At 31.7% G+C, this 24361-nt stretch overlaps 1 protein-coding gene across 18 annotated transcripts in view; it reads right to left on the bottom strand.

Annotated features, from left to right (window-relative positions):
- LOC139500935 (nephrocystin-4-like) overlaps positions 1-24361 on the bottom strand; it is a 66703-nt gene that overhangs the window by 20345 nt on the left and 21997 nt on the right. For 6 of the 18 annotated variants that reach the window (XM_071289849.1, XM_071289856.1, XM_071289853.1 and 3 more), the window contains exons 8-11: positions 10270-10405; positions 9128-9358; positions 8262-8398; positions 1035-1221 (exon numbers count right to left, since the gene is read on the bottom strand). In XM_071289849.1, the coding sequence (XP_071145950.1) occupies positions 1035-1221; positions 8262-8398; positions 9128-9358; positions 10270-10405 (691 nt within the window). Of the gene's footprint in view, positions 1-1034; positions 1222-3211; positions 3269-4931; positions 4953-8261; positions 8399-9127; positions 9359-10269; positions 10406-24361 lie in introns of all 18 variants that reach the window. The other 12 variants (XM_071289839.1, XM_071289842.1, XM_071289838.1 and 9 more) reach the window with 3 other exon arrangements.

Below are 24361 nucleotides of genomic sequence, written 5' to 3'. Positions count from 1 at the left end.
CAAACAGTACTATCATTGACATGACCCTAATACAGGTTGACCACTCACAAACATGTTTAACCCCGCCTTATTCTTCATGTGCCTGTCCCAAGTCTGGAGCCTGCAGTTAATTGGTTATCTTTGGTTCATGTCTGTCATGTTTATTTTTTGTAAATTGTTTTGTTGTAAGTTAGGCCATCGCTGGTTTTCTAAATTGAATTGTTTCATACATTTATATATTTTTTGGAGCTATTTATTGCAGACTATTCATATTCAGTATGGGTTTTTCTCATTGTTGAAGGCTGCATTATTTTGTTGCCCATAATTGATTGCATCCATGTCATTTGAACTTCGACTTTTTGGTCTCATACCACATTTCTTTATTTTTATATTGTAATGGATTCATTATTAATCGTTGGATATCAATTTTCAAGGTTTTTGTGGGAAGGGGTGAACTATGAATTTAGATTTTTCAACGAACTACAGATTTTCCATTAGGTTGTATGCACCAAGAAACACATATCCACAAAACGGCATTTTTTCTGCAATCCATCAAAGTTGGTAACAACGAAAATAAATGAATCCACAGTATACGACTTCCAAAAATATGATTCAATACCTGTCTGTGACTAATATCATAGGCTGGACCTTGATTCAATACCTGTCTGTGACTAATATCATAGGCTGGACCTTGATTCAATACCTGTCTGTGACTAATATCATAGGCTGGACCTTGATTCAATACCTGTCTGTGACTAATATAGGCTGGACCTTGATTCAATACCTGTCTGTGACTAATATCATAGACTGGACCTTGATTCAATACCTGTCTGTGACTAATATCATAGGCTGGACCTTGATTCAATACCTGTCTGTGACAAATATCATAGGCTGGACCTTGATTCAATACCTGTCTGTGACTAATATCATAGGCTGGACCTTGATTCAATACCTGTCTGTGACTAATATCATAGGCTGGACCAAAAATATGATTCAATACCTGTCTGTGACTAACATCATAGGCTGGACCTTGTATCAAAAATATGATTCAATACCTGTCTGTGACTAATATCATAGGCTGGACCTTGCATCATTGGCATATATGTATTAGGTGCCATTCCATACATGGGTGGCATCTGTGGCATCTGTTGTGGATAACCTTGAGGGTAGAATGTCTGTGGCATCTGCATTTGTGGCATCTGCATTTGTGGCACCTGAAGGGAGTGAGGTCCAGCAAATGATCTGTAAGTAAATAAGTAATCCCAAATAGTCTTTATCTCTTTATATGCTGTTTATCATTTAAAACTATATAAAAGGCATAATTTCTACTAGTTGACCAAAGCATTTTTGTAATTAGAACAGCTTTTAAAAATTATATCAGTAACTTATTCAAATCGTGTTATTAATTTTAATAATAAAAAGATATAATATTCCCATTCTTTTATAAATCACTTTGGATAAAATATGAATCCATTGTGAAGTGTAACTCATTTGTTAGAACCCAGTATAAAAATTCTTGACTTGTCTTAGTGGGATGCTTCCTATCTTGCATTTATCTATAAACTGTGTGAAGATACACTTAAATGTAGTCCAAAAACTGTTTTGGTAGGAAATTTGACATAGTTTCTACCAATTTTCTAGCTGTAACTAAACTTTTACTATACAACCTTGCTATATTAGGATTTTTTCAAACTTGTTTGACCTTTAGAATATTAAAAATTAGATGTCTTTGTTTTCAGAATGTAAGAAGTTATTTGACCTACAGAATGTTTGAACTGATTTGTTTTTCTGCATGTAAAAGAGTCCATGCATTGTAAAGATGACTATGCCTGCCTCTTTCTTGAGTTGTACATGATGTGCTCTAAAGATAGTAAACAGATTGATCAAATGAGATATGATTTGACTTATTTATAAGTGATATTTACCAGGTCAATGACAGATATGGATGCTTGCATGAAATTTATCAAAATAAATATGGGAAAAATGAAATGAATTGTGAAAATAAATGATAAAAAGTTCCTGCCATTATTTTAACACTAAATGAATCAATGTGTAAACATTATGAAGTAATTATACTCAAATTATGAAATTGCAAACTAAATACAAGAAATTAAATGATAAGTTACTTCGGAAATGCAAATATTTTATAATGGAATTAATATAAAACAATGACGAATGACTTCCACCATCAAACTACCATATCAATGAACAATGTGTATGAATGGCATACATGATGTATGGTGTAGATTCAGTGTGTAATTTCTACACATAATGTACACATATAAATGGTGTAGTTTGGTGTGTAATTATTGCTAGATCAATCTGATATCATCAATGGTTTCAATATTAGGTTTTTCATGGTTTTAACTTTTTACATCATAGTTTGTAGTTATAAATAACCAACCAATCAATGATAATTAGCTTCAAATGAAGAATCAAAATTTGTGTGAGACATTGTTGAATATTTTCTTATTTTTAACAATTCAATTCAAAATTCTTAATTTGACCATTTTTAAACATGAATGACCCTTGAAACCATTGTGAAAAGGACAGACACAATGTGTGACAAATACACATGTAAAATGGCAATAAATAATAAATGGTAAAGCAGAAAGCATGATTGGTGAGGGATGTGTGAACAACAAACAAAAGTCTTCTCACCTTTCCAAGACAACACATGTGTATATACATGTACAAACTTTACAAATGCAAAGCAATCATGTAATGACTCGGCTGTACACAAACCGTGAGGCACAAAATTCAATTCCCGTGTTATTAGGAGGAGTGATAATATGTATGTGTAAAGCCAGCATGTGAAATGATGTGTTTTTACATAATGGATATGAGATTGTCAAAAAAACTGATCGATGGTGTACACAAATGAAGTTTTGTCAGAATTATCTATTGGGAATAGAAAGAAAAATTATGATTACTTCCCCTTGATAACCAGATTACTTCCCCCTTTTAAACAAGTTATTTAGTTTTGTCATCAACATTAATTGATTACTTTTCTTTGAACATAAATAAATGAATGTTTTTATTTCTACAACTTTTTTCTACCAAAAGCTGAAAAATAAACTTTTTCACACAATTGTTAAATTATTGTTGGAACTGGGACTTATTCTAAATAATTCTGACATAAGGTTTAAAAAAAACATTTGTTGAGCCACATCAGACAACTCTGTTACATGCTTGTGTAAGAACTTGTTTGTGAGGAGGGAGGTAATCTTACTCTCCGAGATGTGATCCTTTTGTTGTATCACTGGACCAACTTGTATGTCTACCCCCACTGTAAACAATTCACAAGATTTTACAAAATAAATAAAATGATCTCTCAATTTTTAAATATAATGCTCTCATTATATGCTAATACAATAATGTCATACCCATATTTTTGTCCTGAATTCAAAGATTTTCCTTAAATTATTAAAAAATAAAATAATATCAAATGGCTTCTGATGAAGACACATGTAAGTATGGTGTCTTATGAAACTAAATGTCAAAAGCCAAACTTATGCTATATGATAAGTAAATAAAAAGAAACTAATGTAAAACAACATTTACCTGAAATACATTTTCACTTTATCCAAAACTCTCTTTCTTTGTGTTCAACAATTAATTTAACATTTATAATGTATCTTCCCATATAATACTTTTCCAAATTTAAATTTTTATTGACAATCTGTCATATGTAAACAAATATACCTGTACACTTTAAACATAATTAGCTTTAGTGATCACAACTTTCAAAACTTTTAGCTATTTTTAACTCTAGCAAAAAAAAAATAACAATTATTCACAAACTGATTTTGTTGACATGAACCATCATACATAAGCTTTTTTAGCTGGAATCAATTTAAAAAATAACAAAACTGCTAAATAACAAAACTCTTCTTTGATTTAGACCTTTTTTTCAAGGATTAGTTTCTGGTTTCATATTTTAAAAAAAGTTATTTGTTTTTTCATTGATATTCCACCACCACATCATTTCATAAACTGAATTTTTACTTAATCACTCTTGTTTGATGTTTTACTTAATCACTCTTTTTGATGTTTTACGTAATCACTCTTGTTTGATGTTTTACGTAATCACTCTTGTTTGATGTTTTACGTAATCACTCTTGTTTGATGTTTTACGTAATCACTCTTGTTTGATGTTTTACTTAATCACTCTTGTTTGATTTGATGTTTTACGTAATCACTCTTGTTTGATGTTTTACGTAATCACTCTTGTTTGATGTTTTACGTAATCACTCTTGTTTGATGTTTTACGTAATCACTCTTGTTTGATGTTTTACGTAATCACTCTTGTTTGATGTTTTACTTAATCACTCTTTTTGATGTTTTACGTAATCACTCTTGTTTGATGTTTTACGTAATCACTCTTGTTTGATGTTTTACGTAATCACTCTTGTTTGATGTTTTACGTAATCACTCTTGTTTGATGTTTTACTTAATCACTCTTGTTTGATTTGATGTTTTACGTAATCACTCTTGTTTGATGTTTTACGTAATCACTCTTGTTTGATGTTTTACGTAATCACTCTTGTTTGATGTTTTACGTAATCACTCTTGTTTGATGTTTTACGTAATCACTCTTGTTTGATGTTTTACGTAATCACTCTTGTTTGATGTTTTACTTAATCACTCTTGTTTAATGCCTGTTATATATCTTACATGCAAAATACAATTTATTGTTAACATATAAAACATGCATTTATAATAAGCCAACATGTTAATATATTTAGTTTATATATCTAGCAATGCAAGTTAACACAAAGTTCTATGTTTGTTATAAAGTGTCTGCTCATTCAATTATATTTTTGATTCAACATTTTTTTATTTTTATTGCATTAATTTTTTTTCTTCTTTATATTTTTCAGGGGGATCAAAATAACATTTTCAATATTCAATGAACAAACTACTGAACAAACATATACAAACAACCTTACCCTTTCCTTTCTCTTTCTTCCCTAAATTCACAGGATAAATTGACTTACAATATTTTAATTTTGGTTTCTCTGACTGGTGTTTATACAATTAAAATGTCCAATTTTGTAAGATACCGAAACGAAATGTGTTAGGTAAAAACCTAATTCATGACATTCATCTTCAAATTTTGTTCTAATTTTGTTTTATATTTCTTAAATAAATGTCTCTAGCCTCATATTTAGATGATTAAAAACAATTTGCATGTTTCTATGCAGTTGTCACATCAAACCCAAAATGTCCTTCATTTGTTGAAACATAAGTATGTATACAGGAACATAGAAAAACCAAACATCATTTCCAAACACTAAATAGATATGTACTACACATGCTAATCTGATGAATAAATGTCATTCACCAAATGATTATGCATCTACTCAATGAAGCAATTGGATCAGAATTGGATCAGAATAGGACTTTGCACCTCCTAGTTGAATTATAAATTTACATCTTGTTTCAATGAGTGTTTCTTATCAAATATTTTATGTGTTATGCTGAAGATGATTAACTTGGCAATTGAAAAAAAAAATGATATTAAAATCCAGACTTTCTCTCACTTTTAGTTAGAAAACTGTCAGGATCAGCGACCTTGTTTGCACATTATTTTGAAAGACAGAAAAAAATCATTTATTCTGAAATGAACAAAGGAGTAGGTCCGGTCCGGTAAGGGCCAATTTTGGCCTCAAATTTCAGGTTCATCTAACGAAAGTTTTTGGACACTTTTTAAACACTTAAGTGTCTATTTCAATTGATTCGATTAGTTCATGTGAAATATTTTAACTGATTTAAGTCATTTAAACGCTCTGATTCAAGCTTAAATATGAAAAATTGATCAAATGTGCCAAAACGTCACTTTTCAGATGGTTTTTGTCAAAAATGAAAGTGGCCGCATCCGTGTTCATCCTCAACCTTTATATGATATGTATTATCATCAAATACAACTTACATTACAATATTATGAATGAACATGAATGCGGCCACTTTCATTTTAGACGGAAACCGTCTAAAAATTAACCAAAATGCTAAAATTTTGAAGATTTCAGTAATTTAGCATGACTTAATCTTAATGATGCTAGAGTGCGGTATTTGTGCTTTGTATAGTCAAAAACAGCTCATATTTATGTAGCAGAAGCATTTTACATTCCAAAATAAAGCTTAAAGATTACATTTTCACAATTTTCTAAAACTGCTATATTTTGGGACCAAAGGGGTCTTACTAAACCTACTCCTTTAATAACATCACATTTCATAGGGTTTTGATTTCCAAAAATTTTGACACCAGGAATATAATAAGAATATGTTCTCTATTTATTATTTTGTTTAAGCACTGACCACTGACTTCTCAACAAGGTTAAGAGTGAGCTCCCTTGATGGTTATAAGTTATCTCCTTTATTCATAATATATTTTCTAACCTAGTAAGCAGAGTATCTTAAACTAAATATCTACAGGCAGAATTAGGCTTACTTTTTTTATATTTAAGCAATAAAGTGCTCTGATCGTAACAGAATCTTGACTATTAAAATTTCTTCAAGAATCAAGTTTTTGTTCAGAAATTCAATAAATAAGAATTTGCATTTAATATTTTTTTCATGTCTTATACGAAACGAAAGTATCATATTCTGTATCTATTTTAGAATTTATTGTCATTAAAACTTATTTTAAACAAGAATGTGTCCACAGTACACGGATGCCCCACTCACACTATCATTTTCTATGTTTAAAGGACTGTGAAATTGGAATAAATTCTCTAATTTGGCATTAAAATTAGAATGATCTTATCAAAGGGAACATGTATACTAAGTTTCAAGTTGATTGGACTTCTACTTTATCAAAAACTACCTTGACCAAAAACTTTAACCTGAAATTTGCACTATCATTTTCTATGTTCAGTGAACCGTAAAATTGGGGTCAAAACTCTAATTTGGCATTTAAATTAGAAAGATCATATCATAGGGCACATGTATACTAAGTTTCAAGTTGATTGGACTTCAACTTCATCAAAAACTACCTTGACCAAAAACTTTAACCTGAAATTTGCACTATCATTTTCTATGTTCAGTGAACCGTAAAATTGGGGTCAAAACTCTAATTTGGCATTTAAATTAGAAAGATCATATCATAGGGCACATGTATACTAAGTTTCAAGTTGATTGGACTTCAACTTCATCAAAAACTACCTTGACCAAAAACTTTAACCTGAAGCCAAAAACTTTAACCTGAAATTTGCACTATCATTTTCTATGTTCAGTGAACCGTAAAATTGGGGTCAAAAATCTAATTTGGCATTTAAATTAGAAAGATCATATCATAGGGCACATGTATACTAAGTTTCAAGTTGATTGGACTTCAACTTCATCAAAAACTACCTTGACCAAAAACTTTAACCTGAAGCCAAAAACTTTAACCTGAAATTTGCACTATCATTTTCTATCAGTGAACCGTAAAATTGTGGTCAAAACTCTAATTTGGCATTTAAATTAGAAAGATCATATCATAAGGAACATGTGTACTAAGTTTGAAGTCGATTGGACTTACACTTCATCAAAAACTACCTCGACCAAAAACTTTAACCTGAAGCGGGACAGACGGACGAACGGACGAACGGACGAACGAACGGACGGACGAACGAACGGACGGACGAACGGACGCACAGACCAGAAAACATAATGCCCCTCTACTATCGTAGGTGGGGCATAAAAATAATTTTTGTTAAATTGCTCTATTTTTTAAAAGGCATATTGCTGGAAAAGCTATAAATGAAAGTTGAACCGTAACTTAAGTACTATCTTGATTCTATATTTAGTCAAATATTTTATCCCTTAACATAGAATAATTAATATAATATTTTCTGATTCCACACTATAATGAAATGCAGTAACTAACGAACAAATGGAAACCAATGATAACCCATGAAATAACTAACTAACCAATGAGTTGACCTCATGAAAATGAAATTCCATGCAAAGTTATAAAATATACATGGGAAAAACAAACAAACTTTACCCTGGCATAAATCTGTATAAAAATACATTTCAAAGTTATTTTTATTTACTGATTATTGTTAGAGTGTTCTTGAATTCTGGTCTTATTTCTAATTCTAAATATAAACCTTAAAATTTTAAATCTTTTGATAGAACATCAACTTTAACTGTTTGACTGCTGTAATTGTTTTTGCCTAAAAGCAAAGTCAACCGCAGTCAAATTTAGCACATTTTTTTTTCATGATCTTCAATTTGTAATTGACTTTGCCTTCAAATTGCTTCGATTTAAGCATATATTAATAGAAACGTACTTGACTCTCCCCGATGGTGGCTTCTTGCCACTGTCTGGACTGGGTAGTGCTTCACTTCCATCGTCACTCCTCACTGACGGCATGGAACCTTGTAAAAAGTGTGGGGCTCCCATAGGTACATGTAGGGACTGGGCATCCTGTTGTAAATATAAAGAATTTGCGCATGAACATTTCTATTATAATCATGGATTTTATGAATTTTTTGTGAATAATGAAATAGCAATATTATATTATTCAAATCATTTATCACATATAATATCCAACACAGAATAAATTGTACCATATAGGCAATCACACTTTAAAGAATTCTGAGAATCAAACAGCAACAAAATAGCAGGGTTCGGCAACAATTAATCGTTGTTAGTACATTTCTTAAATTAAAGGCAAATCAGGACTGCTTTCAATTGTAGCCACTATATAGATTTTGACTTCTAAACTTATATCTAGCCTAGTGCTAAATAGATCAAGAAGGCTCTTTTAAAGTATCGGCAGATAGGTTATTACTTATGATGCCATTATGATGAGATAGCTCTATGTAACAAATAGTTCAACATGGAGAGATATGTAGGAGATGGCGTCTTGGTTTAAATAAAATAATTTGTGTTTCCTATTACATCTTTGAAAAAAATAGGGAAGGTAGCTGGTAAAGAAGTTTTTTTTTATTTTACAATTTTTTTTACATTGAGTCTACGGGGGAGAAATTCTGACTTGAACAATGCTTATTGAAAAATGACCAAAAAAACATTAAGGTAGGATATTTCTAGGCTTAAAATATAGGGTAGTTAGGGAAATAGCAAACTAATATATTTTTTTATTTGGCCCTATGGTATTAAATGAAATTAGATTCATCTATACTGAATACTAACCATAGAACATTTCCAGTAGAAGTTAATAGATCCACCAGCATGTTTCCCTGCATCAGCGTCCTGCATCTTAGTATCAGGTAACTTATATGTCAGATCATCGTTAGGATTAGGGACAGCTCCACCCATCAATGATATACTGATGTTTTCCTGGTTAGGATGTAGGAACGGGTTCCAGGCACACCAACGTAGTGCTACAATACGGGAATTACCTCTACTGAGGCTACTATACATCTGAAATAAACAATAGAGAGGTGAAGGTCAAGTTCGGATGTAGGAACGGGTTCCAGGCACACCAACGTAGTGCTACAATACGGGAATTACCTCTACTGAGGCTACTATACATCTGAAATAAACAATAGAGAGGTGAAGGTCAAGTTAGGATGTAGGAACGGGTTCCAGGCACACCAACGTAGTGCTACAATACGGGAATTTCCTCTACTTAGGCTACTATACATCTGAAGTAAACAATGGAAAGGTAAAGGTCAGTATCAATTCAAACCAAATGTGTAACTTTCTGTTTATTTGTTAACATGTTTAAGATCAACTGATCTACATGTATAAACTTTTTTGACAAGTGTGTTATCTTAACAGAAACATTTTAACTTTACAATTTCTGAGCTTAGACTTGTTGGCAAGGTATATTTTTCATATTTTCTTCACCCTAATTCTGATCTCTCTTTAAATTAGCATTAGGTAATGAGAACATTTTTGCAAAGTAATATTAATTGCCAAAATTAGTGGTTGCATTAATGCTATTAATTCTTTAGGAAATTTGGTGGCAGAGCTTTTATATTTCTGTTAAATTCTTTAACAATCATTTCAGACTTATTCAGCAATTTCTTGATAAATTTGATTGACACCTGTTAATTGATGGTGTTTGTCCTACATCATCTTTTATTCATAGCTGTTGATGAATAAAACTTAAGGAGGTAGACCTAGGTTAAGGGAAATAACTTAAAGAATCTCTTGTAAGTTTGTGTCAACATTTCCATAAATACATAATCTTCTAGGTTACATAGATTATTTCTAATCTGTTTCAGGTAAATTTTTAAAATAAATTGATGAAACTTGGCTTTTACAGATGAATCACTGATTTAAAGAGTTATCTCCCTTAAATGGGAGTTAATTTGTAACTATCTTACCTTTCTTTCCTCCTGAGAGATAGGTTCACCAATAACATACTCCAATGTAAATACGAGTGACAGCATAGGGTCCTCCAATAACTCAGAAATCTCTAATCTGTTCTTCAACACAAGCATTGTACCTTGACCATGCTGACTGCAACGGAAATTATCGTTATGAATAAAACTATATAATTGTACACAATTATTACAGTGCATCACCATGATATTCTTAATGTGAGATAAACTACTACACAGTAAACAATTTTTTTTTTACAAACAACTCAATATCTTTAAAATAAAATTTTGAATCATCACCAAAAAATATACAGATCTTAAGATTAATATGACTAAGAAGCGTGTAAAGTTTTAAGCAATAATCATAAATCCTTTTTAAGATGCGGCGCGACATGTGAAAAAAAACCAACCTTTTTTTACAAAATACTCAATAACTCAAAAACAAAATTTTGAATCATCACCAAAAAGTATACATATGTTTAGATTAAGAAGTGTGTAAAGTTTTAAGCAATAATCATAAATCGTTTTTGAGATACGGCGTGAAATGTGAAACAAGAGTGCACACACTGAAATGTCTCGCCTTCTTTACTAATCATTGATATTATGTTGATAGTCCTAAGTATAAAGCTTTATTACAACTGTCACATAAACTTAACATTAACCAAGATAGCTTAACAAAGACCAATGAACCATGAAAATGAGGTCAAGGTCAGATGAACCATGCCAGGCAGACATGTACAGCTAACAAAGCTTCCATACAACAAATATAGTTGACCTACTACTTATAGTTTAAGAAAAATAGACCAAAACACAAAAACTTAACACTGTGCAATGAACCGTGCAATTGAGGTCATGGTCAAATAAAACCTGCGGGACTGACATATAAATCATAATATATTCCCATACACCAAATATAGTTGACCTTTGGCATATAATATTAGATAAAAAGACCAAAACTTAAAAACTTAACTTTCATCACTGAACCATGAAAATGAGGTCAAGGTCAGATGACATCTGCCCGCTAGACATGTACACCTTACAATCATTCCATACAACAAATATAGTAAACCTATTGCATAAAGTATGAGAAAAACAGACCAAAACACAAAAACTTAACTATAACCACTGAACCATGAAAATGAGGTCAAGGTCAGATGACACCTGCCAGTTGGACATGTACACCTTCCAGTCCTTCCATACACCAAATATACTAGCCCTATTGCTTATAGTATCTGAGATATGGACTTGACCACCAAAACTTAACCTTGTTCACTGATCCATGAAATGAGGTCGAGGTCAAGTGAAAACTGTCTGACGGGCATGAGGACCTTGCAAGGTACGCACATACCAAATATATTTATCCTATTACTTATAATAAGAGAGAATTCAACATTACAAAAATTCTGAACTTTTTTTTCAAGTGGTCACTGAACCATGAAAATGAGGTCAAGGACATTGGACATGTGACTGACGGAAACTTCGTAACATGAGGCATCTATATACAAAGTATGAAGCATCCAGGTCTTTCACCTTCTTAAATATAAACCTTTTAAGAAGTTAGCTAACGCCGCCGCCGTAGCCGCCGCCGTAGCCGCCGCCGTAGCCGCCGCCGAATCACTATCCCTATGTCGAGCTTTCTGCAACAAAAGTTGCAGGCTCGACAAAAAAACAGCATACCTGTTTTAGTTACAAAGTCCTGTAACTCAAAAAGTTTTAATCTTATTTTCACCAAAAAGTATACAGATCTTTTGACCATCATAAGAAACAATTGTGTAAAGTTTCATGAATCTTGGATAAGTCATTCTCAAGTTACGGTGCGACATGTTTACCCCGGACAAACAGACGGACAGACCGATGGACATTTGTATACCATGATACGTCCCGTCAAAATTTTGACGGGCGTATAAAAAACATGTAAACTTGGGTTGATAGGAAATACAAAATATTTTTCTGAGGGCTTTTGCATATATTACTTTTCCTTTGAATGAAATTATTGTATGTTGATAAGGATATGAGAAAATGTTCCTTCATCCAAGCATATCTTGGATGTGCAGGATGAAGGTCATTCTTAGAATATGAGCCTGAGGCTCGAAAGTAATAAATTAGCTTAACTTCTCTATGAGGGGTGAAGCTTACATGTAATATCTCTGTTTAAAGAAACAAACTATAACTATAATAGCTGGCCAGTGACCTTGACCCTAGTATATAAGCACCTGTTCCATAATAACTTGTCATAATTTAAAGCAAGTTTGTGTCGACCAAATATAAAACCCATTCGAAAAAGGGTGGGTCTAACTGAAAATCCCTAGGGTGGGAATTAATAACTTTCGAGCCTCAGGCTCATATTCTAAGAATGACCTTCATCCTGCACATCCAAGATATGCTTGGATGAAGGAACATTCTTATTCATATTTCGCCTTCGGTCTCAAGTAATAAATTAGCTTGTTTAAAGTGTAGACACAAACTAAAAACAATTTTTATAAATGCCAACATTTAATAAAGCATAGAAATCACAAGATCATCCAGTAACTACAACTGAAGAAAAGTGTTTTAGTACTGATATTATTCACTTTCCCTTTTATAGAACTTATAAAAAGTTTTATCATATGTCCAGACTAAGCTGTTGCCATAATGTCTTTAATAGAACATCCTGAAGCTAAATGCACTTATGAAGAGGTTCCTCTAAATGAGTAATCCTTAAAACCTCGGCTAAAATTAGAACTATCTCTAACTATCTAAACTTTACGAAAAGACTTAGATGAATTCTCTCACATATTTTGTACACAAAACATGATAAATCATTGTCTTAACAACACAAAGTTTTGGTTTATCAAAACCCTTGATCACCTCATTAGGTAGACTAACTAACAGATCTAGTATTTTTCAAAAACTCATGTATATGAAAAAATGAAGTGCCATGTCTCTGAATGAAAGACATAGAATGTAAATCTACAGCTGATAAAGATTGTACTTTGGCAGTTGTAGTCAAGGCAAATAAAGACACAAGTATAAAAGACAGTCTTCAATGTAAAATCCTCTAATGAATATAAAGAACTTAAAAAGATAGCACTAAATTCATCTCCACAGTGAACGAGTATCTTACTCTTCAATTGCAGATTCAGGCTTAAGCAACCTTTCACATATGCATGTAGTAAACAAACAAATTAAGTAACATCTACTTCTTAAAGGATCAAGTCTGTTTCAACATAAAACAAGTAAAATTCACATTAAACATGCTGAATATGAAAAGCTTGTGTTTTACAAAAAATTTCAATAATCAATAACATCCTTTTTAGATGGTGATAAGGAATTGGTTCTCTTTGAACACACCAAATAATGAAATTTCTCAAAAAATATTGATAATGCTTGATCATAGATGCATGATCTCCAAGATGAAGTGTAAATATATTTTACAAATGATTTTGAAATCTCCTGTTTATATTAAAGTGATTTCTGAATATAATACACACGTTTTTACCCTACCGCACAATCAACCCTTCAGGTGTTGGTTCACTTATATTTTTTACAATACACAGTAAAATCAAATCTCTTCCTAACGGAAAGGCATTTTTCAGTATGTAACATTGTTACTAACTTTTATGTTTAGCAGAACTTTTAACTGTCAAATAAATTAAAATTGGTCTTAGCAAAGAAAACCAACTCTGAGCAGACCAAAAGGAATAATCAAAAGAGCCTTCTGAACTTTATCACTAATAATTTTCTTTATAATTATCCCCAACAATGAAAAAGATTGGAAAGTATAAGGTCTTAAATCTTACCATGAAAAGTACAAACATCTCTGAAAGGAGCTTGTTGGTCAAAAGACAACGAATCAAATATCTACAGATTTGAAAATGAAAACGTGATAACAACAAAACAAATATATCTTCTTTCAATTGCCATCCTGTTGAATCTGTAAATTTTTTAGACATATGATAAGCATCAAAATTTTCTTACCAGGAATATAAAGAGCTGTGATAAAAATGTTCTTTCTTGAACACCAAGCCCAAATAATGAAATATTTGTAGTAAGCATGTTTTAAAAGTGACAAAGAGGTTATACCTCCTATTGCATAATAAATGCTACTGAAATTGTATTTTCTGATTGTATAACTCTCTGTGCTAAAAATTTCTCTCCAAAAGAAAAATATAGCCAACAATTCTAAGAAATCTATATGAAATGAGCGCATGTTCTTAAAGAAGCTCCATCTACCAACAGAAAAATTTTCTTCAAATTTGGATCCCAAATCCTTCTAATGAGGCATCTGGTCCAATCCACCTTTAGATTGATGAAAATAAACACTGTAACAACTATACAGTGTTTCAACATCATTTCTCGCCATGTTTCTGCAACATTCCCACAGATACTGCATTAAAAGCATGTGCCACAAGACCAATATATGATGCAAATCATCTATAATACAGTTACACAATTCTATTTAAGAAGAATTTCCCAAGGGAGATAATTTTACCATTTCTCATCTGTCATAAAAAACTTAAATAGCTCAGTATCAATAATCAGACAAAGGAAAACAATGTGATTCCAAGGAATGAGTACCAACTTCTCAAAATTTATTCTGAAGCACAGCTTATCAAGCATTTGCACCACTTCTTCTGTATTCATAATACAACCATCTAAATTCTGATCCATAATAAAAGAATCATCAATGTATAAACTATAGCATGTATATACTTCAAGTGACATTATTTCATAAAAATACATAGACAGGTTTTAAAACCTTAGTAAAAACTCTTGATGCAGAAGCCAATCCAAAACAAAGAACATAAATATCATATCAATGTCCTTTCCACATGAATCAGGAAATTGTGATATAATCATAAATGATACTTAAATATGCATCTGTGAGATCTATAGATGTTAGCTCTCTCTCTCTATATATATAGATAACCATCCCTAAGAATTACATCTAAACAAAAGATAAATGGTCCTGCTCCAAATGCTGATTAGCCACAAGCTAAGTTTGTTTGAATTATTCAAATAGGTAACAGGTCTTGAAGACCCATCTTTCTTAGAAACTAAGAAAATATAGGAAATAAACTGATTTTCCAATGATCGATCAACCTCTTAAATAGCTCCCTTAGCTATCAATTTTTGGACTTCTGAAATTATTTCATCCTTATGAAAGGTGAAATGTATTATATTCAAATATGTGGTACATCACTAAAAATAATTTATAACCATTTCTTATTAAATCTAATATCAATAGATCATTAGTAACATTTTCCAAATCATAGTATTTAAGTTATCTACTGTATATAGCAACTGGTTGAGAAATGTGACCTCTTTGAGATTCTCTGTTCCCTTTTTGGAAACCTCTCCCTCTCAATGAAGGGAATTGCCTACTAGTATACGCCCTGTTGACCAACAGAGCCTCCACAGTTAAAAGACTGATATTGCCTTTCCCATAACAGCTGGGAGTAAAATAATTGCTAGACCTGGAACCTCTTCCAAGGAATCTAGAATTTGCTTTAGAATCTTTGTATAATCACCAAGTTTTTTTGTTTTTTTTTTTAACGATAACAAATATTTTTATTCAATTATTTCCTGCTATATAAATACCTAAGTAGCCCAGGTCGCATACTTAGGGACCCCTGCTTTTTAACAGCCTCACTTGACCAGGGAAAATATCAAATGAGTTTAAACTTCCCATAGTTTACATAAGTATACATTTAAAAATAACCAATACAATTGATTTTACCTGCTACGCATCACTGGCACTGTAATTCATAATAATTATCGTATATCCGGTTTACTGACTTACATTATACACGTGTTGATTTAAACGTGAAAACTATATATTTGATTGAAAAAATAATAATAGTTATAGTTAGAATTAGAAATTATTGAATTAATGTGAATGAACAAAAGTTGAAATGATTCTGTGACTGACGTATGGATTATAAAAGTATAAAGCACATGTGGTGAGTACTGATGTATAAGAAACGTGATATGTGTAATTTACAAATAAACATATTAATATGCACAGACATAGATTCAAATATCAATTACAGTACAAAAAAACCAATACCAAACAAACATAGTGTTCCCTACGTTCTTCCTAAGATATAGTATTATTATTACATATGGAATCAAACACACCTTTAGTTTAGAGCAGTTGAACTAAAAATATTTACCTACATATTTCCGATAAAGAGTTCAATTTTTAATCTACATATATATTTTATATCTGACCGTAGTAAAAGTAATTTTAATTCGTTTTTCATATGCAATTTTAACAAAGCCTGTATAGACTGCATACTCAGTTTATTTTTTTCGAATTTGCATTTATTACGTATTTTCCAAATAGCCCATTTAAAATAAAGTATTATTGCGTTAACAATTATATTATTCGAATTATCTAAACAGATTCCTAATAGAATATCTTTTTCAACGAGTGCATCGTTATTTATTAAGTTACACAGTTGTAAATTTCTGATAACTGTTTCTATCAATGGTTTAACATTGTTACATTGGTAAAATAAATGCTCAAGAGTTTCAATGTTATTGTTTTCATCACATAAGTGACATTTTCCATTTGACATACGCATTATTTGCAGTCTGTTTTCTGTATATATAATCCTGTGTATACATTTCCATTGAAACTCTTTTACTTTTCTATTAATATCCAGTTTACTGAGATTTAGCCAAATTTTTTCCCAATTTATGTACTCGCTATACAAATTTTCCCATTTTGTTTGACATTTAGGGGTCTCAGTTATGTTTAAGTTTAACTGAAGATATTTTAATGTCAAATCTTTGATTTTAATGATTTTGTTATCTGGATTTATAAATTCAAAGTTTTCAGAAATTTTGATTTTGTAGTTTTTTAAAGTGCGTTGTACATCGTTATTTCTTAAAACCTGTATAAAAGTTTGCGGTACGGCACTTTTAATTCGTGAATATTCCGAAATACAATTGCGTCTATCTATAAGTTGTTGATATATTTCATTGCACGATTTAAACTCATTGGTATTATCATCCCATATATCACCAATGGTTTTTATTAGACTTTTTGAAAAAGAAGAATAAAATATAGATTTTCTTTGAAATAAAATATTTGAGTTTCCAAATAAAGGCTGTTTTTTTACTTCCATTTTATTAGTTATTATACCCTGTGTGATCCTTGTCAATTTTGACCACGATTGTAAAGCGTTTTTGTAATAATGTGGTAGTTTTTTTATCTCAAGACCTGAAAGGTCTGAACATCTACACAGAAAAAGTTTATCTGCAAATTTTTTATCAAATTTTTTTAACCAAAATTTACCTATCGCATTCCAACTTGATAATGGCTTGTGTAATATTGAATATATCGATTTGATATATTTACTTTCTATCCAACTATCCAAATTTACCATCCCCATGCCCCCCTTTTTGCCGTCTAAACAACAAACCTTCCGGTCTACTTGATTCACTTTACCATCCCAAATAAAATCCCATATTATCTTATTTAAGTCTTTTTTATGTTTTTCAGGTATACCTCTTATTTCTAATTCATAACCACACACTGAAATAATTAAATTTTTAACAATAAGGACTTTTCCAGAGTATGTCAATTTTCTACTTTTCCAGATGTGTACACAATTTTGTACTTTTTCCAATATTGATTTCCATATTTTATCGTTATCAATGTTATAACCATGGTGAATACCTAGTGTTTTTATGTTACCTGTTGTCCAGCTTATCTTTTTAAAAGTAGGCCGTTTGCGTTTATTTGCGCCAATATTTATTCCCTTAGTCTTTTCGTAATTAATTTTTGAACCCGAGGCCTTTTCGTATTTGTCTAATATTTCGAAAGATTTTCTAACGGAACTTTCATTTTTATTAAATAATTGCGTGTCATCAGCAAACATATTCAATTTGGTTTCTATTAGCTCCCCATTTTCTTCCCCGGGCAGCATAATACCTGCAATGTCTTTGTCTGCCCTTATTGCACAGGCCAGGGGCTCTGCTTGTAATATATATAAAAAAGGGGCTATAGGACACCCCTGCCTGGCTGATCTAGAAATTGAAAAATATTTAGAGACGTAACCATTTGTTTTTATACATGTCTTAGCACTTTTTAATAGCATTTGAACCCAACCACGAAAATTGTCCCCAAAATTAAATTCCTTCATAACGAAGTCTAGCCATCCCCATTCCATCCTATCAAAAGCCTTTTGTTGGTCAAGAAAGACAATTATACCCTCTTCATCCTCACTATCAATATATTCTATGATATCCTGTATCATTCTATTTGCTTCCGTTATATGTCTGCCTTTTACAAACCCTTTTTGATCGGGATGTATAAGCTTAGGAAGGACTATTTTTAATCTTTCTGCTAGTATTTTTGCTATAATTTTATAATCACAATTCAGTAATGTAAGAGGGCGCCAGTTACGTATGTTTTCTCGTTCCCCGCCCTTAAATAGTAGTGTTAAAACTCCTTTATATTGTGAGTCCGACATTGTTTTTTTATTAAATATTTCTTGCAATAACGTTAAAAATTCCTCTTGAATTGTATTCCAAAATAATATATAAAATTCTGATATGATCCCGTCCTCCCCTGGGGATTTATTTGTTTTTATAATTTTTAGAACTTTCATTATTTCCTCCGCATTAATTTCACGGTCTAGTAATTGTTTGTCGTCCTCATTTAGTTTGTTTTCGATATGGCTTGTTAAATATTGAGCATTTTCCAAATGCCATCCCTCGGAACTAAATAAATTTGAGTAAAATTTAACTTGTTCATTTAGTATTCCGTCTATATTGTGTTTATAATGCCCATTTTCTGTTTTTATTCGACTCCATAATTTATTTTTACCGTTTTGCTTTTCAAGATTGAAAAAGTAGCTAGACGATTTTTCACCTTCTTCCGCCCATTTTACACGCGCCCTTATTTTTGACGCCTCTGATTTGTTCTCATAGTATTTTTTAATTAGCGCTTCTATTTCTGAAACCTTATTTTCAACCTCACCAGAGTTATTACTGTTTAATTTTAGTTTTTCTAATTTCTGCTCAAGGTTAATAATATAACTTTTTTGAGAATTTTTGTTTAATGTTTTACTTACTTCCATTGTTAATTTTTTGATTTTTAATTTTGTGACATCCCACCAATCTTGTATTTTTTCGAACCTTTTTTTTTCAGTTTTCCAGGTTTCCCACCAAATTTTGAATGCATTCTTAAATTCTTCACTTTTTATTGTATTTATATTCATTATCCATATACCCGGGCCTCTTTGTATTTCATCAAGTTTTAATTTTACCGACACAAGATCATGATCGCTAAAAGGACAATTCGATATACCAACATTGTAAACTTTATTTGAAAGACTTTTGTCACAAAAGATATAGTCGATTCTAGACTTAGAATTTCCTCTCTGAAACGTATACCGTTTGTCTTTTGGATACCTATCTCTCCATATGTCTGTAAGATCATATTGTGACAATAAAAAAAGTAATTCCTTTGTACCAATATCATCACGAGAGTGAGAAGGATTTCTATCATTTGTTTTGTTAAGAGTACAGTTAAAATCACCTACCAAAATATTGTAATGATCTACACTATCGTCTGTAAAATTACCCAAAAAATTATGAAATGATTCAAACAGCCGTTTCCTGTCGACGCCGCTATTGTTAGCATAAATATTTGAAATATGATAAATCGCACTTTCCGTTTTTATGCTACATTTTATTATTCGACCGTTTTGTGAGTTAGTATTATCAAACACAACTTCGCCGGGACAATTTTTTGTTTGTAAAATAGAGACACCACGAGAATCACTAGTTCCGCAGTTCCAAACACTTGTATTGCCCCCATTTATTTTCCATTCATTTTGCCACTGTATTATATCATTCACTGTGCAATGTGTTTCTTGTAGACAAATCAAATCATATTTTTTGTTCGCTAACCAATTGAAAACTAAGTTACGTTTTTTGTTATCACGTAAGCCGTTTACATTCAATGTTATGATTTGGATCGACATTCTTATTTAAAGTACATGATTTGGTTTACATTTTAACACCGCTATGCCTCGTTGATTTATTTGAAAGTTTACGATCAACGACACCGATTTATATTTACTTTTAATTTTACGAGTCATTGACCAATTATGGCAATACACTAGTAGTGAACACATTTCAAATTGTCTATATAAAAATATAACAATACAGATACAAAGATTCAGTTTGAAGTACAATAGATTGAAAAAAAATCTATAATAATAATTCAAAATCTGCAATTCAGTAAAATAAAACATATTTACAAATAACATTTTGGATTAATTTTTTGTTTCATAGTTTTACATAAAAGTCACAAATACAATAGTAATTCAGTTTGTGTATCATCACTCATGTCCATCTGGAGAACCTGGTTTACTCTGTTTACTCTCTTTCTCTGCAGACATTGGCGTCAGCGATATTTCACTAAGTTTGCGCTTAGTGTCACAAGGGCGAGGAGTGTTCTGAATTGGTGATATCTTTGGATGAAGAAATTCACGTAGTTTGACTCGTATTGTTTGAGCCCCTTCAATTGTGATATGAACTCCACTAGAGTCTGTTTTTTCATAAAGTGACTTAACCACGGTACCATTTTTTACGAATATGTGTTCTACGTCGATATAGGTCAGCACTTCATCTTTGAGACATAATTTTTCCAAGAATTTGTTCACATTTGTAGCTGTTTCATTTATTGTGTGAATATGATTACTGTTCCCTTTTCTCGGAATAATACCACACACACCAATATCCGCGTTTGGAAATGCTTGTTTGACTTTAACTATAGCTTGTGTTGCAAAAACATTCACCTGATCACTGTCGTGTTTGTTTCTACTTAAGTCGTTAGTACCCAAGCTTATGATGACCTTGCCTACATTTGAACCATTGCTTTTCACTCGGTGATTTTCATAAGCCGCACCCAAACCCTTATCAATTTGTTCTAGGGTGGCACCATTTATAGAGGCATTGATTAGATTATCTTCAAATCGACCAACTCTCAGAGAATTTGAAGCTCCTAACATTACGTTTGTCCCTTTTGATTTGGTGTGGTATGTATTAGGTGTTTGTAGATGGTTTGCTGCCACTTGTAAGGGGTCGATGGACTCACTTTCATGTTTGTCGTTTTCCTGAGCTTCTCTACCTTCGAGAATTTCACTAGCATAATTACCATAAGATTTAAATATAGTATGGCGTTTAAAATCGGCGCATTCAGTACGGACATGCCCGTTTTTGTTACAGAAAGAACATTTTGATTCGTTTTGACAGTCCCTTGCAAAATGCCCTATTTCTGAACAGTTATAGCAGCGCTTACTATGGTCAGGTTTATCTTTGCAAGCATAGGATGGATGATTTCTTTGTTTACAATGTATACATTCTGTACGACCATTATCAGCAAACATTCGGACATCATATCTCCCAAATGTTGTTTTGTTTGGTATTGTCGGAGCACAATTAATGATTTGAATGTATCTTGAACCATTTTCAATATTTTTGCCACGAATATATCCCCGTTTAACTGAACCCGGGACGACTTTGCCATACTGGAGCATTTGTGTAGCTACATAGCAGTCATTTAGTTCATAAGGAAGGTCTTTGATTGTTATGTTTGTTATTGTGTTGTCTACATCAGTAAATTTGACGCTTCTGTTTTTTATTGTTAAATCACACTGTACTAACCTTTCTTTGGCATCGATGTCGCTTAAAGTGACAACACAGCTTTTTTCTGTCAATTGAATGGATTTAACACTCTCTAATTTTATTTGTTGTTCAAGCTCCTTTATTATTTCATCGTGTGTTATCCCCTTAAAACCACGAGTATAGAAATGAACCGATAGTGTTCTTTGTATATTGGCCATTTTGAAACACTGGTGAGTTGAATTCAGATGTCGTACAGCAAAAATGTCAATAGAATCTCACTATCTCCTGACTAAAAAAGTCTATAAACACAGAAAACACATAGCAAAATCCTCTATGCATACGAAAATCCAAAAAAAAAATTGACTCCAAGACTGTTTTACAACAGAAAATTGAAAATTTATCGGAGCTCAAAATTACACTCACTCTGCAAATAAGGGAGATAATCACCAAGTTTGCTTCATGCAATCATAACTAAAAACGTAATAAATCAACTATCACATCAGAATTACAAATAAGTTTTATCATCTAGATATTTCTGAGCATCTCCTATGCGTTTAAATAGAAACCCATGGTCAAACAAACAAATAGAATTTTACAATAAAATCCTCAACAAAAGGGGTGATGATCAACCCCTTAATAAAGTATCTCTGGGTTTCCTGCATCTTTGAAACCACATAGTGGGCCTGTCTAGGCAGTGCCATTTCAATCTTGTTATTTATCCTAGACACACTAGGATTCTCACAGTTCTCAGGGTGATAGTATTACTCCTCTATGAACTTGATATTTTCCTGATTTGATATTTACTGACATGGTAGTATTATTAACAGTCACAGAAAGTCCAGAAGAAAACTTAGACACAGTTTTCTGCCTTTTTAAACAATTTTGGGATTTTCCAAGCAAAATCATGATTAAACTGTTCAAGAAACAGGATGAGATAATGGACCATTAATCTCACTAAGAGAAGCCTTAAAGGCTTCTGAAAACCTTAATGCAGGATCAAAAGACGTATCAAAATTCAGTTCCGGCTGGACTATCATCAGCCATGGCACAAACTCCAAAAGGAGGTACATGAACAGTATCATTACAGTAGTTCAGATCAAAATTAGAACTAAATCTTCATAAAAGTAAGCCTCTAATGGGAAAATTCGAATAAAGCAGCAGGTTTCTCTACAAACTCTGCTTGAGTTGAAGGCAGAGAAACTGTCTCAAACCTCATGATTCATTCATGTTCTTTACTACATTAATAATAATGAGTCAATGCATCAATATGTATTGTACATGCCTATCTTAAATCTCAACAGCACTATCTTGAGAAAAATTCACAAATGAAGGAGATTTTGAAGCTATACAAGTAGCACTAGATTTTAAAAACTTACTTTTGACTCGTTCTGTTGCTTTGTCAATTATTTCCAATTGCAATGCCATTATGATCTTTTATAAAACTACTAGGTTTTATAACTGTTTAAGAAGAGGATTTATTCAAAATACCTCGTTTTCCTATTAAATTTATCATCTTTAATTTCTAAAACAACTCAGAGGTGATGAAAATCATAGCCATCACCCTTGTAAGTGTAAACATAATTCTAAACATCTTGCAAAAGCAATACATTTGCATAATCAAATTCAGCCATTGTAATAAAATAATGTGTACCTGTGCAGGTAAAACACGTGTAAATTCTGAAGAGTACTCACAATCTTCAGGTGAATAGAAATACTTTTAAATATCTACCTGTTTAACAAACAGGAGCAAATGTGCTGTACATCGTACTAAGGCAAATACTTATTAATGAATATATAAAATTGTCATACATCGTAGACAATAAAAATTTTAATTAATTTCCATCGACACTTGTCATACATCGTAGACAAGAATTTTTTAAATTCATTTCCATCAACACTTGTCATACATCGTAGACAATTGAGGAATTATTATTTCTAATTAACAAAATAACATTAGAACTTGTCGTACATCGTAGACAAGTTAAATGTAACTTTAGTAACTTTCCCCTAAATCTTAGATAAAAATAAAATAACTAAAAAGAATTCAAGTGAAGTGTTCACTTCACACCCTCTAGAAAAATAATGACAAGTTATTATGGAACAGGTGCTTATATACTAGGGTCAAGGTCACTGGCCAGCTATTATAGTTATAGTTTGTTTCTTTAAACAGAGATATTACATGTAAGCTTCACCCCTCATAGAGAAGTTAAGCTAATTTATTACTTGAGACCGAAGGCGAAATATGAATAAGAACTGATGTTTCCATTCTTTAGTTGTCAGATATATGATCTCTGAAATTTATTTCAAGCTGCATCAATCTCTTTCTGGCGGTCTTTATGTTAAAAATGAATAGATGTGGTAGGACTGCCATAAAAGTACAGAACACTTACTCATATAAATATCCTACTGTATATGTGCTGTGTTTTTTTTTGTCTAATGAATTTTTTAGAAGTTTTAAAAATAT

The sequence above is a fragment of the Mytilus edulis genome, chromosome 13, assembly GCF_963676685.1.
Source record: "Mytilus edulis chromosome 13, xbMytEdul2.2, whole genome shotgun sequence".
Classification (NCBI taxonomy): domain Eukaryota; kingdom Metazoa; phylum Mollusca; class Bivalvia; order Mytilida; family Mytilidae; genus Mytilus; species Mytilus edulis.
The sequence above is the reverse complement of the archived record's forward strand: the minus strand, read 5'-3'. Positions and strand labels throughout refer to the sequence as shown.